At 34.5% G+C, this 19150-nt stretch overlaps 2 protein-coding genes across 2 annotated transcripts; one reads left to right on the plus strand and one right to left on the minus strand.

Moving 5' to 3' along the window:
- Positions 1-324: 324 nt before the first annotated feature.
- Positions 325-4403, minus strand: LOC147551981 (uncharacterized). The gene is made up of 3 exons (XM_086665904.1): positions 3997-4403; positions 2145-2225; positions 325-933 (listed from the first exon to the last, which is right to left on the minus strand). Exons 1-3 carry the CDS (start codon positions 4153-4155, stop codon positions 541-543), a joined length of 633 nt encoding a protein of 210 aa, XP_086522030.1. The 5' UTR covers positions 4156-4403; the 3' UTR covers positions 325-540.
- Positions 4404-12938: 8535 nt separating this feature from the next.
- Positions 12939-15204, plus strand: LOC147551982 (glucan endo-1,3-beta-glucosidase 8-like). The gene is made up of 2 exons (XM_086666087.1): positions 12939-13564; positions 14066-15204. Exons 1-2 carry the CDS (start codon positions 13194-13196, stop codon positions 15165-15167), a joined length of 1473 nt encoding a protein of 490 aa, XP_086522213.1. The 5' UTR covers positions 12939-13193; the 3' UTR covers positions 15168-15204.
- Positions 15205-19150: the final 3946 nt, after the last annotated feature.

The following is a 19150-nucleotide window of genomic DNA, read 5'->3' on the forward strand; positions in this document are numbered from 1 at the left end:
GCCACCTTCTTCATCACTAATGATGGAGATAAAGAAGTTATTGAAGCTCTGGTAGAAAGCGGGGAAACAACGAACCACGCACATATTTACAAGTAGAACATATGCCAAATTTTGTAGCGGGTTTCCGGGTTGCTCTTCTAGGAGTGATTTGATATGCCTACAAGACACTTGGGAGCTTGTTCACCCAATTCTTGCCTTTTTCTTTGCATTTAGTTTTTACAAACTGATTGAGGGTTCATACGATCATTTACTTCTATTTTTTTTCACCTTATGTCTGAGAAAATGAAACTCAGTATTAGCAAAATGAGCAAGAACAAAGTCCAATGAAGAATGAAATTTTATCCATTATGTAATTTTATCTTTTTACAAACAATTTATGTTTATATGTGCTTTTAACCAATTCATAATAGATTTTAAGTTTCAACCAAGAAATACACGCAACACTATAAAAAAAACGCTACAATAGTAACAGATGAACCTACTAGTAATGAGTTTCACTGATAGATACCAACAAAATGAGTGACCACATCGACTCTTTTTTCAGTAAGCGTTGTCATGATCAGGACTATCGGCATGCATGTCCATGGAGCAATCATTTAAGCTCGGGGAATCCCTGCTTTGATGGTAAAGATGGTTGTTCTCATTGTTCGGAGAAACACTGTTTGCATAAAAAACCCCTTGAGAGGATTGGTAATGCTGAAGATTTCGGCGAACAGGGCTAGAAAGAGCATTTGAGAAAACCAGGTTCTTTATTTGATGATCCGAGTTCCCAAACCGCACACCTTGTCCAATGGTTGTGGGTCCAAATGAACCGGAGAAAACTTGGGTCCCTGAGTTTATGGTTGTCGTAGCTTGGGGAAGATGTTCTTGCTGATGTCGGATTTGAGGTCTTGGAGACATTGCGGGCTCATCTCCACCATAATCAAGCTCATTCTGCACAGAGACGACATCTATAAATCAAACTACCATAATAGGAATGAAGTGAGCAGAAACCAAAGAGAACCCTGCACAGAAAATTCATATCAATCCAATACTTAAATGCACAATGTGAAGACTTTGGTTGGGTGGCAATATAGTACCAGGGTTTGGACCTTACAAAAATAAAAACACGCAACTGCAAAAGCAGATACAAGTTTCAAGGGCCATTTTCAACATGCAGGTCCATGTGAGTAGGTGACAAATGACAAGATACCCCAAGCATAGAGAATAGAGTCTACTCAGAGGTAGTCTTAACAGTAGTTCATATTTTGAAGTCCTCAACTAGAACTCGAGGAAACAATGAAAATGATTAAAATACCTCAAATCAAACTGAAGTAGCGCTAAATTTTAACTAGATTCAAGTAGAACTCTTAAATAAACATAAACGAACTTGAACGAAACCCTTGCATAAAGTTACAGTATTGCTGAAAACAAATAAAGACAATGAATAAACTCAGATATCACTCATCTTAACTCTGCTAACCATTTGAGAGAATAGGTTCTTTGTTACAGGTTCAAAATCCTAATTCTAGTTGAATAAGCCAAGTTGATAAACAGGAAACATGTCTAACGAAATCCCGAAGAAGACGGAAGTAACTCTAATCCTACATAGAAACCCAATTAATTATGATTCCCAATATGCTATATTAAAAGAACTTCAACAGCTCCAAAAGTATCTTGCTTGGGTCTTTCACTCAACTAGATAAACGTTACATCAAACCCACCGGCCTCAAAAGGAATTACAAATCTTGAAGTCATTTGATCCAACGGACGCTTTATGTGAAAATTAGATCTGCTTAAGATATGCAAATAATCTCTCTTAACTCATGGATTCTCACAATGTCGTATACAGAAAATAGTTTTATATACAATATGTTTTCAGCAGCTATGCAGCTTAGACAAGGAGTCATTCTCCACTCTCAATGAATGACAGATAACGTCCCTCCGGTTGATTCACAAACAAAAATTGAAATGATGACAATAGCAGATTGACAAGAGCAGCGAAATATTAAAAGAGCAGAAACAAAGATAACGAGAATGATGGTTTTAGTGAAATATTATCAAATATAGCTAAATCGTGCCAGCAGTTACGGGAGAGAAGTGTCGAAGGTAAACCAAGATAGAAAAAAAAATCTCAAACTAAAAGACTGGAGACATGAACAAACCTGCAGCCGGGTGAGAATATCTGATGTTGTAATTCTTGACCCTTCCTCCTGTTGTCGTAAGATCCATCTGTAAATTTTCTCCTAATGGAAACACAAAGTTCAGATGAAATTAAAAATCGAGAACCCATAACGCTAACTTCAATAAAAGTATCTATAAAACAGAACATGTACTCTAAAGAGAAGGCCCTGTTTCCTAACCAATGGCCGTAAAATATACAACAAGGCATTTCACGGTTACTAAAGAGAAGGCACTGTTTAAAAGTTGTTTATCTTTCATGTGTATTATGTAGCATGTACTCTACTACAAGTTTTCACAACCAAAAGCTTTTAAACATGAAAACTCTACAGTAAAGTTCCTTACAAGATCATTTGAGAATGTATGTTGACCTTTTTAATTGCTATCAAAATGGAATTCTCTCTATAATTTTGAAATAACTACCGCAAAGACCACGTCCTAACTCCTAAAAAAGTTCCAAAATTTTCAACCAAAATTTATTTGTCAAGAATAGTTTATCTTGAAACGATGAAATCTTCAACCTACGGTTCTCATATACATGAATCTCTCTCTGGGAGTCACCCGCATAAAATCCTCGCTACTTCCTCTCATTATATTGATATTATTTAAAATTAACCACACTAAATTTGTTCCACATTTGAAATCTATTGTTCACCGCTTTCTCCAAGGTTCTTTCCCTAAGACCAAACGAATACTTCCAAACCCTACAAAATCAATTAATTTCATACCCATCCATGGGTTGTTATTCTTCTTTCAGTTTCAGTCAGAGAAAGAATCGGTTTTAGGTTTTAGTTGTGCTCCTTCTATATCTCATGGTTTTCATATAACACCTCAATCCTTATTTTATTTTTTTAGTTTTTGTGAGTGACTAGTTAGTAAATTATAATTTTATTTTTTCCTAAGAAGGAAATGGAGTGCATGTTAATCTAATTGAGCCCAGTTTTTGATCGTCCACATAACACTAAATTCCATCGCCCTCTCCTTAGGGTGGGGGTCATGCCTGGTACACATGTACGAAAGTAATCCATGTTTCTTCACTGAAATAGTTCTAACATGATCTCATCAACCACCAACTATAATGATTTTGGAATTTTTTTATAGTGCGAGAAAATGAGGGTTCTATTAAACTACTCGATGTGACAATGATGAAATTCCTTTCATTGCTTAATTCACAATAAGCCAAGTTGAATTAAATCAGTTTTAACCTTGGACAAGAGATACATGTCAAACTACTTGATTATGAGTTTTACCGAGAGGCGCAGCTACTAGTTGCCGAGATGGAAAGACGCCCCTCTCCTCAACCCCTAGTCGCAGGATCAATCCCCTCCTTCCTCACTTTACTTTTTCTCATTCTTCAACATTGCATCTCTTTCTTTAACCTCTTTGTAATCCCACTCTCCTGCTCCCATTAATTTCACTCTCTTTCTGTATAGTTTTTCTTGTTGAATATGATTCCAGTCCGTTCCAATATCAGTTCCTTGGTGTGCCCCTGGTTTTACTCCTCAATTTTGTGCTCAATTTGGTTTTATTCATTGGGATACCATAAATCCCTCTTTGGAGTATTAAAAAAGGTTAGAACTTTCTATACTCAGGATCTAAATTCATCTATCTATTTGCTAATGAACATCAAATTAATGAAAGAGTAATTAGGGTTTCTACTAATACAAAGCGGACACCACTGATTACTTTTTTTTAAAAAAAAATCCTACTTTTTTTCAATTCATAGTTTCATACCAAGTGATGAAGCTAAAAACACGATCAATTAATCAAAGAAGAACAAATTGAAAAGAACCCTAAAAAAACTTGATAAATTAAAAAAGTATAAGAGTGAAAAACCTGTGCGTGGCGTTCACCAGCTTGAAAAGAGACTTTCTGATGGTTCATGGCCTGAGTGTATAACTGAGAAAGTGAGTTAGCGGCGGTACAGAATGTTGAATACATCGTCCGATCAACCTCGTCTAGGCGTGTCGCTTCAGATTTCCTCTTCTTCGCCATCCTCCGGAGTTTACTTTTCAATCTCTAGATAGCTGGGATCAGTTTCTCTCTCTAAAACAATGGCTATTATTAGGTAGAGATGGGAGGGAGGCTTTTACTTTTTAATAGCGATCGGAATATGAATTAGGCAATTAGCCGAACGCAGAGGTTGCCGCCTGACTTTACGAGTTCTAGCCCACCTCGTTATAATAGCACTAGTAGGATTTTAACCCACCATCCGACAAGCCCATTCGTTTTTTTGAGGACAAGTACAACATTAGCCAGTCAATCGGGGTAATTAGCCTCTCATATTACCCCCGAGGCTACTAACTTGTCTACTTGCCTTGTTATTTCAATCGTTTCTCCACTGGGAAGTTTCTCTTATTTTGTTTGACCGCCTTATGATCCTCCTTTAGATTCAGTTTATGCGAGATAATCGATTGGTTGATCCCTGGTACATCTTCTATACCGAAGGCGAAGATATGGCGATGATTTCTCAAGAAATGAGTTAGCTCTTCCTTTTTTTCGCACACAGTGTGTTGACGATGTATGTGACCACGAAAGGGGAATCCCTGATTTGCACTGGACAGGGTCGGGCCTGGCCCAAAGCCACCAAAGCGGTGGCTTTGGAGTTTGGGCCTCCAAAATTTAAAGGCCCCCCGATTGAGTTTTTATGTTTGGCCGACTTTTGATAGGCGATGTTTATGAGGCTGCTAAGATCCACCGTGTCGTATTGTAACTACTATTTCGTAGTTGTGAGATATTAAGATTTCTCTTTGTGATTAGCTCGTATGTTTGATTTAGGCAAGTTCCCTTATTTAAGGATACTTGGTCGATCGTGTTTTTGATCTTGTAGATTCAGCAGGATAAGTTTTCTCCTTGCGGAACTTTTGTAACCCAAGTTTAGTAAATATATTAGATATTTGCCGACTGGGATCTTGATGCAGGAAAATTTTCAGAAGATCTTCTGAAAATCTTAGATATCATAAAATCAAGTTATTTTAGTAGTTTCCTATTTTATTTAGGAATTTTTGGGTTTATAGTCCAAAAAACGGGCCCTAATAAGACATTTAGTCCTCTCTAATCCCATAAAGGGTTTCAAAACCAAAATGTTAATGTAAATGGATATCTAGTCCATTTGTATCCATCTCGAGAGAAAACACAAATCCCTAGAATACATAATAAATCTTAATACCTAAACTAACCTTCCTTATATATAAAAACATATTTGCCTTCAAAATCCCTAAATATCTTTTTCCATTTTTATCTCCCACCTTTCTCTCTCCAATCACGTTTCTAAACAAAGTAACCGTGATCTTCATTATCTTCAGTAACCGAAACCTGCTTATTTTCTCTCGCTCTAAATCAGAATCGTTTGATAATCATCCATTAATCTCAGAAATCTTGTTTTTTCTTCATTAGAGCAGCTAAAATCATCTTCTTCATCGTTAATCAGGTAAAACACATTACAAAAGTCATTTTTCGTTCATTGAAACAGATTTTGAATCAAATTTAATATTGCTTTTCAGGTAATGTTAAAGGTTTTTTTTCTGTTTAATGTTTTTCATCTTCATCTGTAACTTTGTTCATGAATTTCATTATAATCAAATTTCTCTCTGTATCATCTAATCAAATCTTCATCATTATTCAGTATGTTCTCTCTCTAAGATTCATAACCGATTATATGATGTTAATGTTAAATCCGTCTTTACAATTCATTTTATTCGATTAAGAAGTGTTTGTCTCAATGTATTTTGTTACTTTTTAGTATTTTTAGGTTACAAATTTTGATTTTAGATCATTTTTTCAAATCTTCATCAAGGTTTCCGTATAATTTTTTATGCAGAGAAGATCTCGTACGATTTGTTATAACTGAATGCAAACGATATATAATTTAAAATAAATTACGGATCGTTTACGATAAATTACATATCAGAGAATATCTAGTACGATTTGGTTGTAACAGAATGTAAACGATATATAATTTACACGACATTACATGATGTTTACTAAACATAACACATACATAACGCAAACATCTTCTGTACGATGTTCTTATAACAGAATGTAAAATATATGTATTTTGTTACAAATTATACGTACTTTATAAATAATATCAAAAACATCTTATAAATCTGCATAAATTATATATAATTTATTCAACATTACACGTACTTTTTTCCCAAACCAGTTGTCGTTTATAGTACAATAAATGTTCCAAAAATTATATGTAATTTATTGCACATTATACATATTTTTTCACATAACAGTGACCTTGTGATTCAAACTAAAGTTATGTTTGTCTCCTAACACATTATGAAGTTTAACAAACAGTATGCATAATTTATTCCATTATACATGTCGTTTCTAATAAATTATATGTTTTGTTGACAAATGTATATGTTTTTTTTTTGTAGTTTTGCTGTTACTTATGGAATTTCCTACTGAAGTTGGTCATTTGTTTCCTGGTGGTGCAAAAATATTTGGATATGCTTTTCGACAATATAGTGTAAATGTTGTTTGTCCTGCTCAAGACTACATATGCTCTTCGACAATATAGTGTAAATGTTGTTTGTCCTGCTCAAGACTACATATGTTCTTCGACAATATAGTGTAAACGATTTTTTTTGTAACAGAATGTAAACGATGTGTAATGTAAAAGAAATTATGTGTAATTTATTGAACATGACACACATACAGTGGATAAATTACGTTGTATACATGACAAATGTTGGTTTCCTCGTCATAAATAACACATAATTTACGTATTTGTTTCATAATTTGTATTCGATGTGTATTTATGTATGAGTAAAAACGAAAACAAATGTTGTTGTAATGTTCCCAGAAAAATATACTATTTCAAAATCTGAAAATTAAGTAAGAGAAAGTGATATATATGTTTTGTATATTAACCCCCAAATCACGCTAAATTGATTTTAGAAAATATACTCTTTCCAAATCTGAAAGTTTAGAGAGAGAAGATAAATTTAATTTCTAAATCTGTTTAGAGGTGAGAGAAAATACGATTTGTTTCCATCCGTTTTTTGCTAATAAATCTCCCAAATCACGCCCAAATTTGATTTCCTTCTTTTCAGCGTTTGATTAGTTTCTGCGTTTGATTAGTTTCTGGTAATGGTATTTCGAAGATTTAGGTTAGGGTTTTCGGAAACGTTTCGATTTGGGAAAGTTTAGATTTTGTTTCCTATAATTTATCCAAAATTCACGGTTAATTAAGCTGTTGGAATTTTCGGTCCGACCCCACAATTTAAAATCCCGCGAAAATGGTTTGGGACACGGATGGAATTGTTGTATAGATAGTATGAGTTTTTAGACCCAAGAGCAAAAGGACTAAAAATCCATTTTTTTGACAAGATGGGACCCTAAACCCTTTTTGAACATTATTTTGGTCTATATACCCACAGACCCTTTATTTAGTCTGAAAATCTTAAATAAAATAGGAAACTACTAAAATAACTTGATTTTATGATATCTAAGATTTTCAGAAGATCTTTTGAAAATCTCTCTGCATCATATCTTTAATAGGACTCATGATTAAGTCAATAAAATATCAAGCATGCTTGGTATAAAGGCTATTGAAATGTGTATAAAATATCTTTTGAAAAATGTATAAAGGCTATTGAAATGTGTTTGGTCATAATTGTGACTAAGTACATAAAAAAGGAATATTCCCACGTCAAATACCCATAATAATATCATGAATTTTTTTTCATGAAAAATAGAGTCTAACTTTGTTTGACAAATTCAGTATGGAATACAAGTGATATAAACTATGTTTATCAAGAGACTATTTTATATTGCCTCATCTCTCAAGTAGGTATTAGTGTGAAGTTTTAAGTACTTAACCAAATACATTATTAGGTAAAATACCTGGGCAGAAGTAATTTCTCAAGGAAATTTTAGTACCACATCTCATAAATAAAATGAGGTAACAAGGGTTGGGTTTATGTAAACCTAACCAATTTTTTGGGGTGTGGCGGTTTATAATGACTAGCACGTGCATGGGTTGCTCCTGTGCCTGACCTGTGTCGTTCCACAAATATGCGTCATGTACATACCGTGTCGGGGTGTATCACTATTCACTGGGGTTGGGGTCGGGCCTGATGGGTCTGGGACCCGTGAATCCCAGGCTCACCACGCTTCGACAGGCCCGTGACGACAGGTAGCGTCTCTGAAATGGACCGACACGGTGGTCGGACCCCACTAGTGACAAAGCCCTTCAATAGTCCAAGTTGATTCCGTCTAGACAAGCATTTAACCCAACCATAATTTGATGCCGAATATCATGACTGAAAAAGATCACTTTTTAATTTTCTTTAAATTGGTGGGACCCTAAAATGGAATACAAAGAAGAAGTAAACTTACTGGAATTTTTTTTTTGTTAAAGAACTTACAGGATGATCAACTTCCCACAAATTAATTCTGAATATGATGCATATCATGTATTCATATTTCACATATGCAAACCCTAAATATACTATGACAAGATCTCTCTCTTTCTCTCTGTCACTGACATATTAACATCTAGAAAAACTCAGTCATATGTTTTAGATCACCAGAGAAAAAGATCCTCAAACAAACACAAGACCAACACACAACAACAAGAAGTAATTAACTACAATTTTGGTGACAGAAGAAAAGAAATATAATGTGATATTGTAAATTTAGGAAGAACCCATGAACTTGGTCTTGATCCATTTAAAACTGTTCCTTGCTGTTGATTTTATCTTACCTTCCATCGTGTACGTATTATACGATGCTACTCGCTTTTTTCTCTTCAGCTCTGGATCGTTTGACGCAGTGAAACGATCGCCTTTCAGACTCGGACCGTTGAAGTTGTAAGTATTTGGCTGATCTTCAAAATCTCCACTGGAATTTGATGTTGAGTAGTATTCAGTAAATGATCTACTCTTCTCCATGATCACTACTCTCATAAAGAAAAGCAAGTACTGAGAATTCTTCCCTAAAGAACATGACAATTTGTTTTTTGCGAGTCACATATAAATATATATAGGATTATTTTCCGTTTAGCCCCCTAATTTAAGACTAGTTTTCCGTGTAGTCTACTAGTTTATGGGGAGTACCATAATGCCTCTTTTTTTTTCCTTCTGAAGCATTAACTGAAAAATGACGATAACTACAATTCTTTTATTTTGTTGGATCTCTTTTTTATTTTTTGAATTGTTCAGCGTGTGCCTCGAACTCTTGACCTCAAAAGTGGAAGGTTATACTTCTTACTGCTCCAACTAAGGGTTGTTGACAACGATTACATGTGAAAAAATAACATTGTTTTAAGGCAAAATCTTTCAAGATATTTGAAATGTCCAAACCAAAAGTTCATGGACACTTCATTCTGAATGAAATTATACATGAACTGGATCTCCTTAATTGTCTTTCCGGGTTGAATCTGTTTTGGCTCACAATTTGTGACTAACTCGCTTTTTTAGCCTCATAAATCTCAAAATGGAATAATTCAAAAAAATAAAAAATCTTCATAGCACTTAAATCCACCTCATCTCTCTTCCATTTTACTTTGGTAAACCTCAAGATGATTGGTGTAGATGAGAGAAAAGTTTGATATTCATCTCTAAATTAAGACGCAACACAGAGAGACAACGAGAACGAAAGAACAAAGCATTGTTCAATGCCGACACCCATGATTGGTTGTTGAAGATGAAAAAATGAGCAAAGATGAAGATCTAGGTAGGAGAAATAAAGACTGTAGCAGTTAAATCAAAAGAATGTGAAGACGATTTCATGTGAAAAAAGAACATTGTTTTAAGGCAAAATGTTTTAAGATATTTGAAATGTCCAAATGAAAAGTTCATGAACTTTCTATTATGAAAGAAATGGCCACCGTTTTGGGGGAAAGCGGAAAAGTTTCCGGGGAAGATGGGGAAAAACTTAAAAGCTATCTCCCAAACACAACCTTGAATTCGCCGGAAGAAAGTCACCGGTCGGAGTTAAGCTAACGGGCAACGACACTTTTTGCCTGTTCTCTCTCCTCTTTCTCTCTCCCTCCTTTTCTCTCTCCCTCCTTCTCTCTCTTTCTCCCTCTCTTCTTTCTTCCTCTCTTCTTTCTCTTTCTCTCTTAAATCCGGCGAAGGGGAGAGCCCTTCGCCGGAATCTCGTCTTGTTTGAAGGAAGGAGGAAGAAAGAGGAAAAAGAAAAAAGAGAAGGAAAGAAAGAGAGAAAAAGAGGAGATGGTCGGTTTGAAGGTGGAGTTAGTCGGTATTAATGGTGGAGATCGCCAGAGTATTGTAGAAGTCGCCTGAGTTGATGTTGGTTGAAAGGAAGAAGACAATAAAAACTTGGGTAGTGTTTGTAAGAACCAAAAAAAATTTATTTTCACCCAAAAATTATACATGAACACAGAATCTATGAACGTCCACCAAAGTCTTGACTACACCCCTTAGCACACAAACTAGAGATGCGTCTTTTTATCAAAGAGAACTAACTAGTTGTAAATAAACGGTGGAGAATGGGTGATGTAACATAATTGGGTAACTTGGGGGGACAAAGACTGAATTGACAAACCCATGTGGTGGGATGTTGAGAGAAGATAGGTGGTGCTTTTCCAACGTGGAATAATCATGCGTGGTGATGGTTGTGTGACCCACTTCCGGAAAAAGTTTGTTGAAATAGATGAATCATATCATGGTGGGGGGTTGTTCAAGAGGACTATGAGTGGAAGCCAATAAGATTTTTTTTTTTGGAAAAGGAAGCCAATAAGTTTTTTTGACGAGAAGGAAGCCAATAAGTTTATGCTATCTTTTGTGTATATTTGTTGCAAAAGTTATGCTACCTAAAAAGACTTGGGCTATTTTTAAAATAACACTTATATAATGCACAGCCGCAAGTCCGGCCCAATTCCAGTCCGAGTATGTGGCGGGCTGAGATTTGAAGAGAGAAAGGGATTGTGACCTGACATTCTCTCATTTTTTTTTCTTTTTTTAATAGAGTTTAGCTACTTGAGAGTCAAAATAATATCAAAATTAGTAAAATTATTATTATTATTATTATTAGAAACACAGGTATTTAACTATTCTTTTTGTGTAGTTAATTTTTAATTTTTTTTTTATACTTTCAGTGCATATTGTATAATTTTTCGTTATCTGTCTCGATTCGGTAAAGCATACAAACTTAAAAAGGTTTTTCGTTATCGTTTTAACAAGATCCAATTTAATATTTCAAAAAACAATGTTTTTTTATGATTTTTCTGCAAACAACGTTTATAATCCTTGTAAACGGACTTTTGTCACTCCTATAAATTCGGATTGATGAATGTAAATTAGAAATTTGATTTGCAGAATGCGATCGCAATTGTAGATTTTGTAAACTCGATTTGAAGAATGCCATCTAGGTTTGCAGACTACAACTCGATTTGTAAAATACTATGTGATTTGTAGAATCAAGCAAACTCAGTTTGCTAAATTTCTTCTCTACTTAATTTTGTCAAATACTCTTGATCGATTTCTTCATCAATCTGTCCTTGGAATAGGAAAAAAAAAATATCTGAACCAAAACGAATCAGATATCTAGACATTCAACAAGCAGAAATCAAACCTCAACTTCATCTTCCAAAGTATTAGAGCATCTCCATTGCAAGACTCAAGAAAAACTCTAGAAATCCAAGATGTCAAGTATGAAAAAAGGATCTTTAAAGGAACTCTTTCCTACATGTCCATTTAGAGATACTCTGTTAGAAAACCTTCTCCATTGCAACACTCAAGAGAAACTCTAAAGCTTATATTTTGACCGTAAAATTAATTGATTTGCTTATATTAATCTTAAAGATCCTTAAAAGGACACTCTGAATTAAATCTCGACACATCATTTTAGAGATCGAAGTCGAATTTTGTATTGAAAATGATTTTTGAAGAGAAACTCTAAAAGCTCCTATGTGACACTCTAAGATTTAAAGTTTGAGTGTTGCATTGGAGATGATCTTAGGGTTCCACAACTTTATATATGGTTTCAGGCTTGTTTCATAGTTTCGATACGATTTTCAATCTCATGTTGTATTATGTGGATTAATAATGTCCTCCTTATCAAGCCCTCCATGGTGGCCTGCAACTTCTTTAATTATAGAGAGGTTAGTGAAAAAGGGTTTTATCCACCAATATTTAGTTTAGGTGAGATATCTTGGTGAAGGCATAAGAAAATACCTACTGAAAGTCTACTAATACAAAGGATTATTTTTGGAGAGAAACACAAATCAAGATGAGAAACTCAAACTTGAACTTGCAGGGGGAAGTGTTAGATAGAGAGAGATGGGGTCAGTTGTGCTTCACCCATTACAGATACACAGGGTTATGTTTTGAGCAAAAGATATATACAAAACAACCTAAAAACAAAATCAGAATAAAAAAAAGATTTCAAGCACAAGTTTTTTTTTTTTTGATGAAGAATTTCAAGCACAAGTTAAAATTACACATTAATGAATGAAATGAAGTTCTTTTCTTAAAAAAAAAAATTTAATTAATGAATCAAATGAAATTTCCTTTCCGAAAAAAAGAAAAAAATATATAATTTAAAAATTCAAAATTTAATAGGAAACTAGGCCGAAATCTCAATAATATTTGAAAAAAAAAATCATTTTGTGAAACTACAATAACTAAATGAAGAATTTATTTCTTCATCAAAAAAAAATGAAGAATTTATTAAAAAAAAATAATAACTAAATGAAGAATATCAAAATTTATTGTGTGAAAAATTATTGGTGTAAAAAATGAAGAATTTATTAAAAAAAAATAATAACTAAATGAAGAATATCAAAATTTATTGTGTGAAAAATTATTGGTGATCCAAAAAAGAAGGAAGAAAAATTAAAATGTCAAAAGATTGCTAATAAATGAAATGGATCTCCATTACAATAGCCTTCTTTTCAGCAAATAACAACAGAATTACTCTTACCCATATGTTTTTTCATCTTCAATTTTCATGGGCATCTACTAATTTCCAAGATCATTCTCTCTCTATCTCTAGATTTCAATCTCTGTTTTTTCTTGTCTAAAACAAGGGGGCTCGAGCCAGCCATCATGGGACGAGCCGAGACCCCAACTCCTCAATCCTATTGCATATTCATCTTATGGGTTTTGTCAGCCATTACAATCAGAGGAATAGATGGATCAGGAATTGTGAGTTTGGGTGTGAATTGGGGAGGAATGGCAACTCATCAAATGTTGCCATCAACAGTGGTTGATATGATAAAGGAGAATGGAATTAAAAAGGTGAAATTGTTTGAATCGGATTCTTGGACTGTCTCTGCATTTGCTGGGACTGATCTTGAAGTCATGGTTGCTATTCCTAATGATAAGTTGAGCCATTTTAGTGGTAATTATGATCATGCTAAAGATTGGGTCAAGCAAAATATTTCTATTCATATGTATGATGGAGGTGTCAAGATCAAGTAAGCACATTTTGTTAGTTCAAATTTATAACAAAGAAAACGATAAATGGCCCAACTTTCGAGGTCGACCACGGTCTGGAAGGTGACGTTTTGGCCCTGGTTGGTCCGGTCGTGAGAAACAAACGGACCAATTAGGGCGGGCAATGTGACCTTTCAAGTCATAGTTGGCCTCGAATGTTGTTTACGGGTTAGAACTGTCTAAATAGATAAAAACGAAACAAAAATGGAAAGTATAGTATAATATCCAATGTCTGCCATCAACTCAATCCCCTTTTAAAACTTATGGGGCTTTGCCCATGCTGAAGTTGGTGTGATGTGGAAGAATCACATTACATAACTACCAATCAAACATGGCCTATGTGTGTCTAGGGTTACTCGTTCGGGTTCCACATTCTCATCACCGGACCTGCTAGAGACTAGAACTTTATTGTATTTTATAAGCGGTTTCAGTTATAATGAATATTTGATTAATGAACGCGTTATCGTGAATGAACATTGAAGGTATGTAGCTGTTGGAAATGAGCCATTCCTAAAGAGTTACAATGGTAGTTTCATGAAGACATTATTCCCAGCATTACAAAACATTCAGAAAGCCCTTGATGAAGCTGGTTATGGAGACAAGATTAAAGCTACTACCCCACTAAACGCCGACGTATACGAAGGTGATAAACCCTCACAAGGAAGATTTCGACCCGACATTAATGATCTAATGACGAAAATTGTTAAATTCCTCCACAGCAATAAAGCACCTTTTGTTGTTAACATCTACCCATTTCTTAGTCTCTACCAAAACGCAAACTTTCCTTTCGATTTCACCTTCTTTGATGGCGGAGGCAAAACTATCGATGATAATAATTATCATTACGATAATGTTTTCGATGCGAATTATGATACACTTGTTTATGCTTTGAAGAAAGCTGGTGTTCCTGACCTAAAGATTGTTGTAGGAGAAGTTGGTTGGCCTACAGATGGAGATAAGAATGCTAATATTAACCTAGCTAAAAAATTCTATAATGGGCTCTTAAAAAAGTTGGCAAATAAGAAAGGAACTCCACTTAGACCTGGTCATTTGGATATTTATCTTTTCAGTTTACTTGATGAAGATATTAAGAGTATTGCTCCGGGACCGTTCGAACGACATTGGGGGCTTTTCCGTTACGACGGAAAGCCTAAATTTCCTATGGACTTAACAGGCCAAGGTCAAGAAAAGTACTTGAAACCAGCCAAAGGAGTTGAGTACTTACCTAAACAATGGTGTGTTTTTGACAAAGAGAAATCAAATGATATGAGTACTATACCAGAGGACATGAACTATGCTTGTTCATTGGGAGATTGTACTGCATTAGGAGATGGATGTTCATGCAGTAATTTAGATTCATTTGAGAGGATATCATATGCTTTTAATATGTATTTCCAAATGCAAGATCAAGATGTTCAAGCTTGTGATTTCCATGGTTCTGCCAAGTTAACTACTAAAAATGCTTCTACTAATGGTTGCTTATTTCCTATACAGATCGTAAATGCTGGAAACAGAGTCGTCGACTTAATGACTATAACAAGTACTTTGTTGGTATCATTGATTGTTTTGACAATATTATTGTAGAGAGAATTGGTAAATGGATCAACATTTTTATTATGCATGTGTTAATTTGTTATAAATCAATTACCCATATATGTATTTTGGCTTAAGAAGACAGAGAAGCGCGTCTCTTCCTCGATGATTTTTTGAGTAAAATCTAAACTGCGTCAGCCTATTTAGTTTGAAATATTACATGTAATTATATTTTAGGTCATTTTGTATCTTTGAAAATACCTTTTAGCCAATAAATCATGTTCTTTGTCAACTTTCGAGTTCAATCTTTCCCCTTTACTTTCTTAAATTTTATCTCGTGTTTGTGTAGAAGAGCTAAACTGGTTCTTATAAAATATCGACAACTACGTGTAAAAGGCTGGGAGACTTTGTAGTCAACCTTCTAATCTGATTTTGGTGGAATGAGAAAAAGAAACCTCACTATAGTAATTTTTGTTGCTAAGCTATTGTTTGTTAATTGTTGTTAGTGTTAGCAATTTGGTGGTTCTTCACTAGATCAGAGTAGTTGTATGTGGGATACGGTGAGTGTATTCTCTCTCTCTCTCTCTCTCTCCTCCGTAACCGTTTTCAGAAAACACTTCCAGATCTTAGTCGCTTCTCCGGCGAAGGGTCCTCCCTTCGTCGGATTTCTTTCCTTTTTTACATTTTAATAAATAGTTATAGTAACTTTTGACAGAAGTAGAATCTGATTCACGTCAACTTAATAGCCCTCTCCTCTTTCTAAATATTTTTAGGGTTAGGGTTTCCTTTCTTCATCATCATCAACAACGATGGCTTCATCATCATCAACAAGAAAAGATCTAGATCGGAAGATGAATCATTACAAAGATTAGTTCAAAAACATGGTGGATGAGAAATTCATTTCCTTATCATTTGAAGTAGGAAAAAAAATGGAGAGGCACGCCGGAAGAAACAGAGATGATAACGCCGATCGATTGAAAGAATATTTGATAGTAAAGAAGTTCCATCATGGAGAGATCAAGGTTATTCTTCGTTATAACTTGGAGGGTGTTCCGACGATGAAAGAAGTTCTCTAGCGACGGTTTTCCGGCGACAATAGCGGTTTTCCGGCGACATCGGTGGATTTCCGGCGAAAGCGACGAGATGTAAATTTAGTTTTTTCTTTTGTTTGTTGTGATATTATTAGTATAATAATTTAGTTTTTTTGTCAGACCTTTAGGGTCTCCTTTCACGATCTATAGGATCTTCTTGTCGACCTTTAGGATCATTGTGTCTGTGTCTTGTCCAATTTCTTTCCCTTCATGAGGCACTTTGCATTTAAAGGTATGTAACTCTCATGAAGTTTTCAGAGGAGAGAAATAAGAATTATCATCTATGTATCATTGTGACTTTGTCACTTATTAATGGAATATGTTTTCCCTTGGCTCAAAAAAAAAAAAAAGAGTAGTTGTATGTGAAAAAGAGAAGGAGCTAATAAAGATATTGTTAGTTGTGTATTTCACGTACTTTGTGATTATAGTGTCTTTAGTCATCATATTGAATTGGAAACCTTAAAGCTTCACAAATTGAAAACTGCAATACAAGAGTATTTCACATACTTTGTCATATCTGTTCTAACATTGATGTGGCTGAAAATACATTTATGTTGTGTTTGGTTGCAGGATTTCTAAGTAGGATTCCTATCAAAAGTGAGATTTGGTAGGATTCAAGAATCCTTGGTCTATTAGGCTACCAAGAATCCTAGGACTCTTGAATCCTAAGGATTCTTAATTCCAAAATTTGTATTGGACTAAAATCCCACCCTACCCCCTACTATTTTAATGAATCTAGATTTCAAACTTAAAATCAACAAAAAATTATTTCCTTCTACAAAATTATTATTTTTTTCAAAAATCGTTTTTTTCTCAAAAATCATTTTTCCCTTCAAAAAAAGTTTTTTTTTTTCCGAAAAGCGTTTTTTTTTTCAAAACCCGATCTTTTTGAAAACTATTTTTCCCCTGAAATCCGATTTTTTCCCGAAAACATATTTTTCTTTGAATTTTTTTCCTCCAAACCTTTTTTTTACGGAAAAATCAGTCATTTTCTCGAAATTGTTTTTTTTCTCGAGAAAAAAACGACTTTTGGGGAAAACTATTTTTGGATTAAAATAATTACTTATGAAAAAAAATTTAAAAACGGTTCTCGAAATTTTTTTTTAAAAAAAACAGAAGGTTCTCGAATGAAACGATATTTGAAAAATAGAATTTCGAGAACAAGGTTTCTTCAATATTTTTTTTTTTAAAGAAACGTTTAAAAATACTCAAATAATAATAAATCATAAGATTCTTATTAGTCGTCAAACACACCGAAAAATATTACTTAGATTCATGAAGGACTCATGAATTCGCGGATTCATGATTCCGTCATCCAAATACACCATTGGATCACTCAATCTAGAGTTATTATGTCGATTATCAATAACTCCATGTGGATTTTCATAAGGCCACGGCTTTGGGGAATAAAGAAAATTTTCCGGGGAATAAAGACTACGGGAGCTTATTTACTTTTAACCCAAAAATTTACGAAGTTGTATCTTGCCCCCTAATCTTCATCTTCCATTAAGTTTATCTTCTTCTTCTTCTCTCTAAAAACCCTAATCCAAGAAACTCAATAATAGTACTACAAATCAAAATTCCTAATAAATCAAGAGAAGAAGATTGAGGAATTAGGGTTACAAATTGAGTTTTAGAAGTAATACTCATACACCTTCAAAAATCCAATTAGTTTGAAACCTACAAAGTGATGTTATATCAAAATTGGGTGAGTTGATTGACAATGATTTAGTATCCATTCCAACACGAATTTGATGGAAGAAGAACCCCGCTGGTCTTTAAATTCCTCAATCTTCTTCTCTTGATTTATTCGGGATTCTGATTTGTAGTACTACTATTAGGTTTCTTGGATCAGGGTTTTTTTAGAGAGAAGAAGAAGATAAACTTAGTGGAAGATGAAGATTAGGGGGGCAAGATACAACTTTGTAAATTTTCGGTCTAAAATGTAAATATGCTCTTTTAGTCTTTATTCCTCGGAGAATTTTCTTTATTCTCCAAAGCCGCGACCTTTCGTAATGTGACACACATGAAGTTAGACACTGAGTTTCAAAATAAAGTAGATCAAATCATTACATTTTTCTCTCACGTGATCATTTTTTTTTGTTGAAATCTCTCACGTGAGAATGAAGGGTGAAAACCTAAAGTAGAAAAGATCAATAACAAGACCGTGGAATTAGTTCATAAAAAATAAGAAAGACCGTGGAATCAAACGAGAAGCAGTTATCTTCTTCATGATCGATACTTAAGGTCAGATGATGAAATTCTCTTGATTAATTTGATACAGCAGTTTGAAATGAATAAAGAAACCATGCCGACGCTCAAGTTACTTAGGTGTTTTCTGCAGTTTTAAGAAAATGAATTCGAAGTTTAAGTTTAGAAAATGGACCTACGATCCCTTTCTGGAGCAAACCTGATATGCTTATATAGGTTTAGTTCATCTGCATTGATGTTCGGTTGAGATGACACGGTGGTAAGGCATCGGTCTTGATGAGACCACATATCAGTTTGTCATTTAGAGGATAATATTTGATGAGCGCGTATCTTCCGACACTGCCATATCTTTTGATATATAACGATTCATGTATGAAAAACAGATCGTTGGCTCTTTCAAACCTTCACGTCATTTTGTTTTGTTTAAGCTATTTAGAGCTCAAAGGGTCTGAGCTTTTCTTAACTGACCTCTATACTTTGAGTCTTTGACCAGATTAGAGCCCAAGTCAGGTAAACCTCGCCCAGGATCCACCTTCTCGTGCCTCGGGACAGTACGAAACTCAAGGTGGCAACCTAATTTTCGCAGACATCCCCCTTACTGTTTGTTCCTTGGCACAGGGCAAAGATCTCACTAGAGATGTCTCAGTTTGTTCTCTTGGTTTGTCTCTAAACCAGAGCAGGGTTTAAAACCCCTCTAGGATACTCAAGTCGACCTCCCATGCCATCTCTCTT

The sequence above is a fragment of the Eschscholzia californica genome, unplaced genomic scaffold (assembly GCF_041429995.1).
Source record: "Eschscholzia californica isolate CP2 unplaced genomic scaffold, dmEscCali1.0.p SCAF_3, whole genome shotgun sequence".
Lineage (NCBI taxonomy): Eukaryota > Viridiplantae > Streptophyta > Magnoliopsida > Ranunculales > Papaveraceae > Eschscholzia > Eschscholzia californica.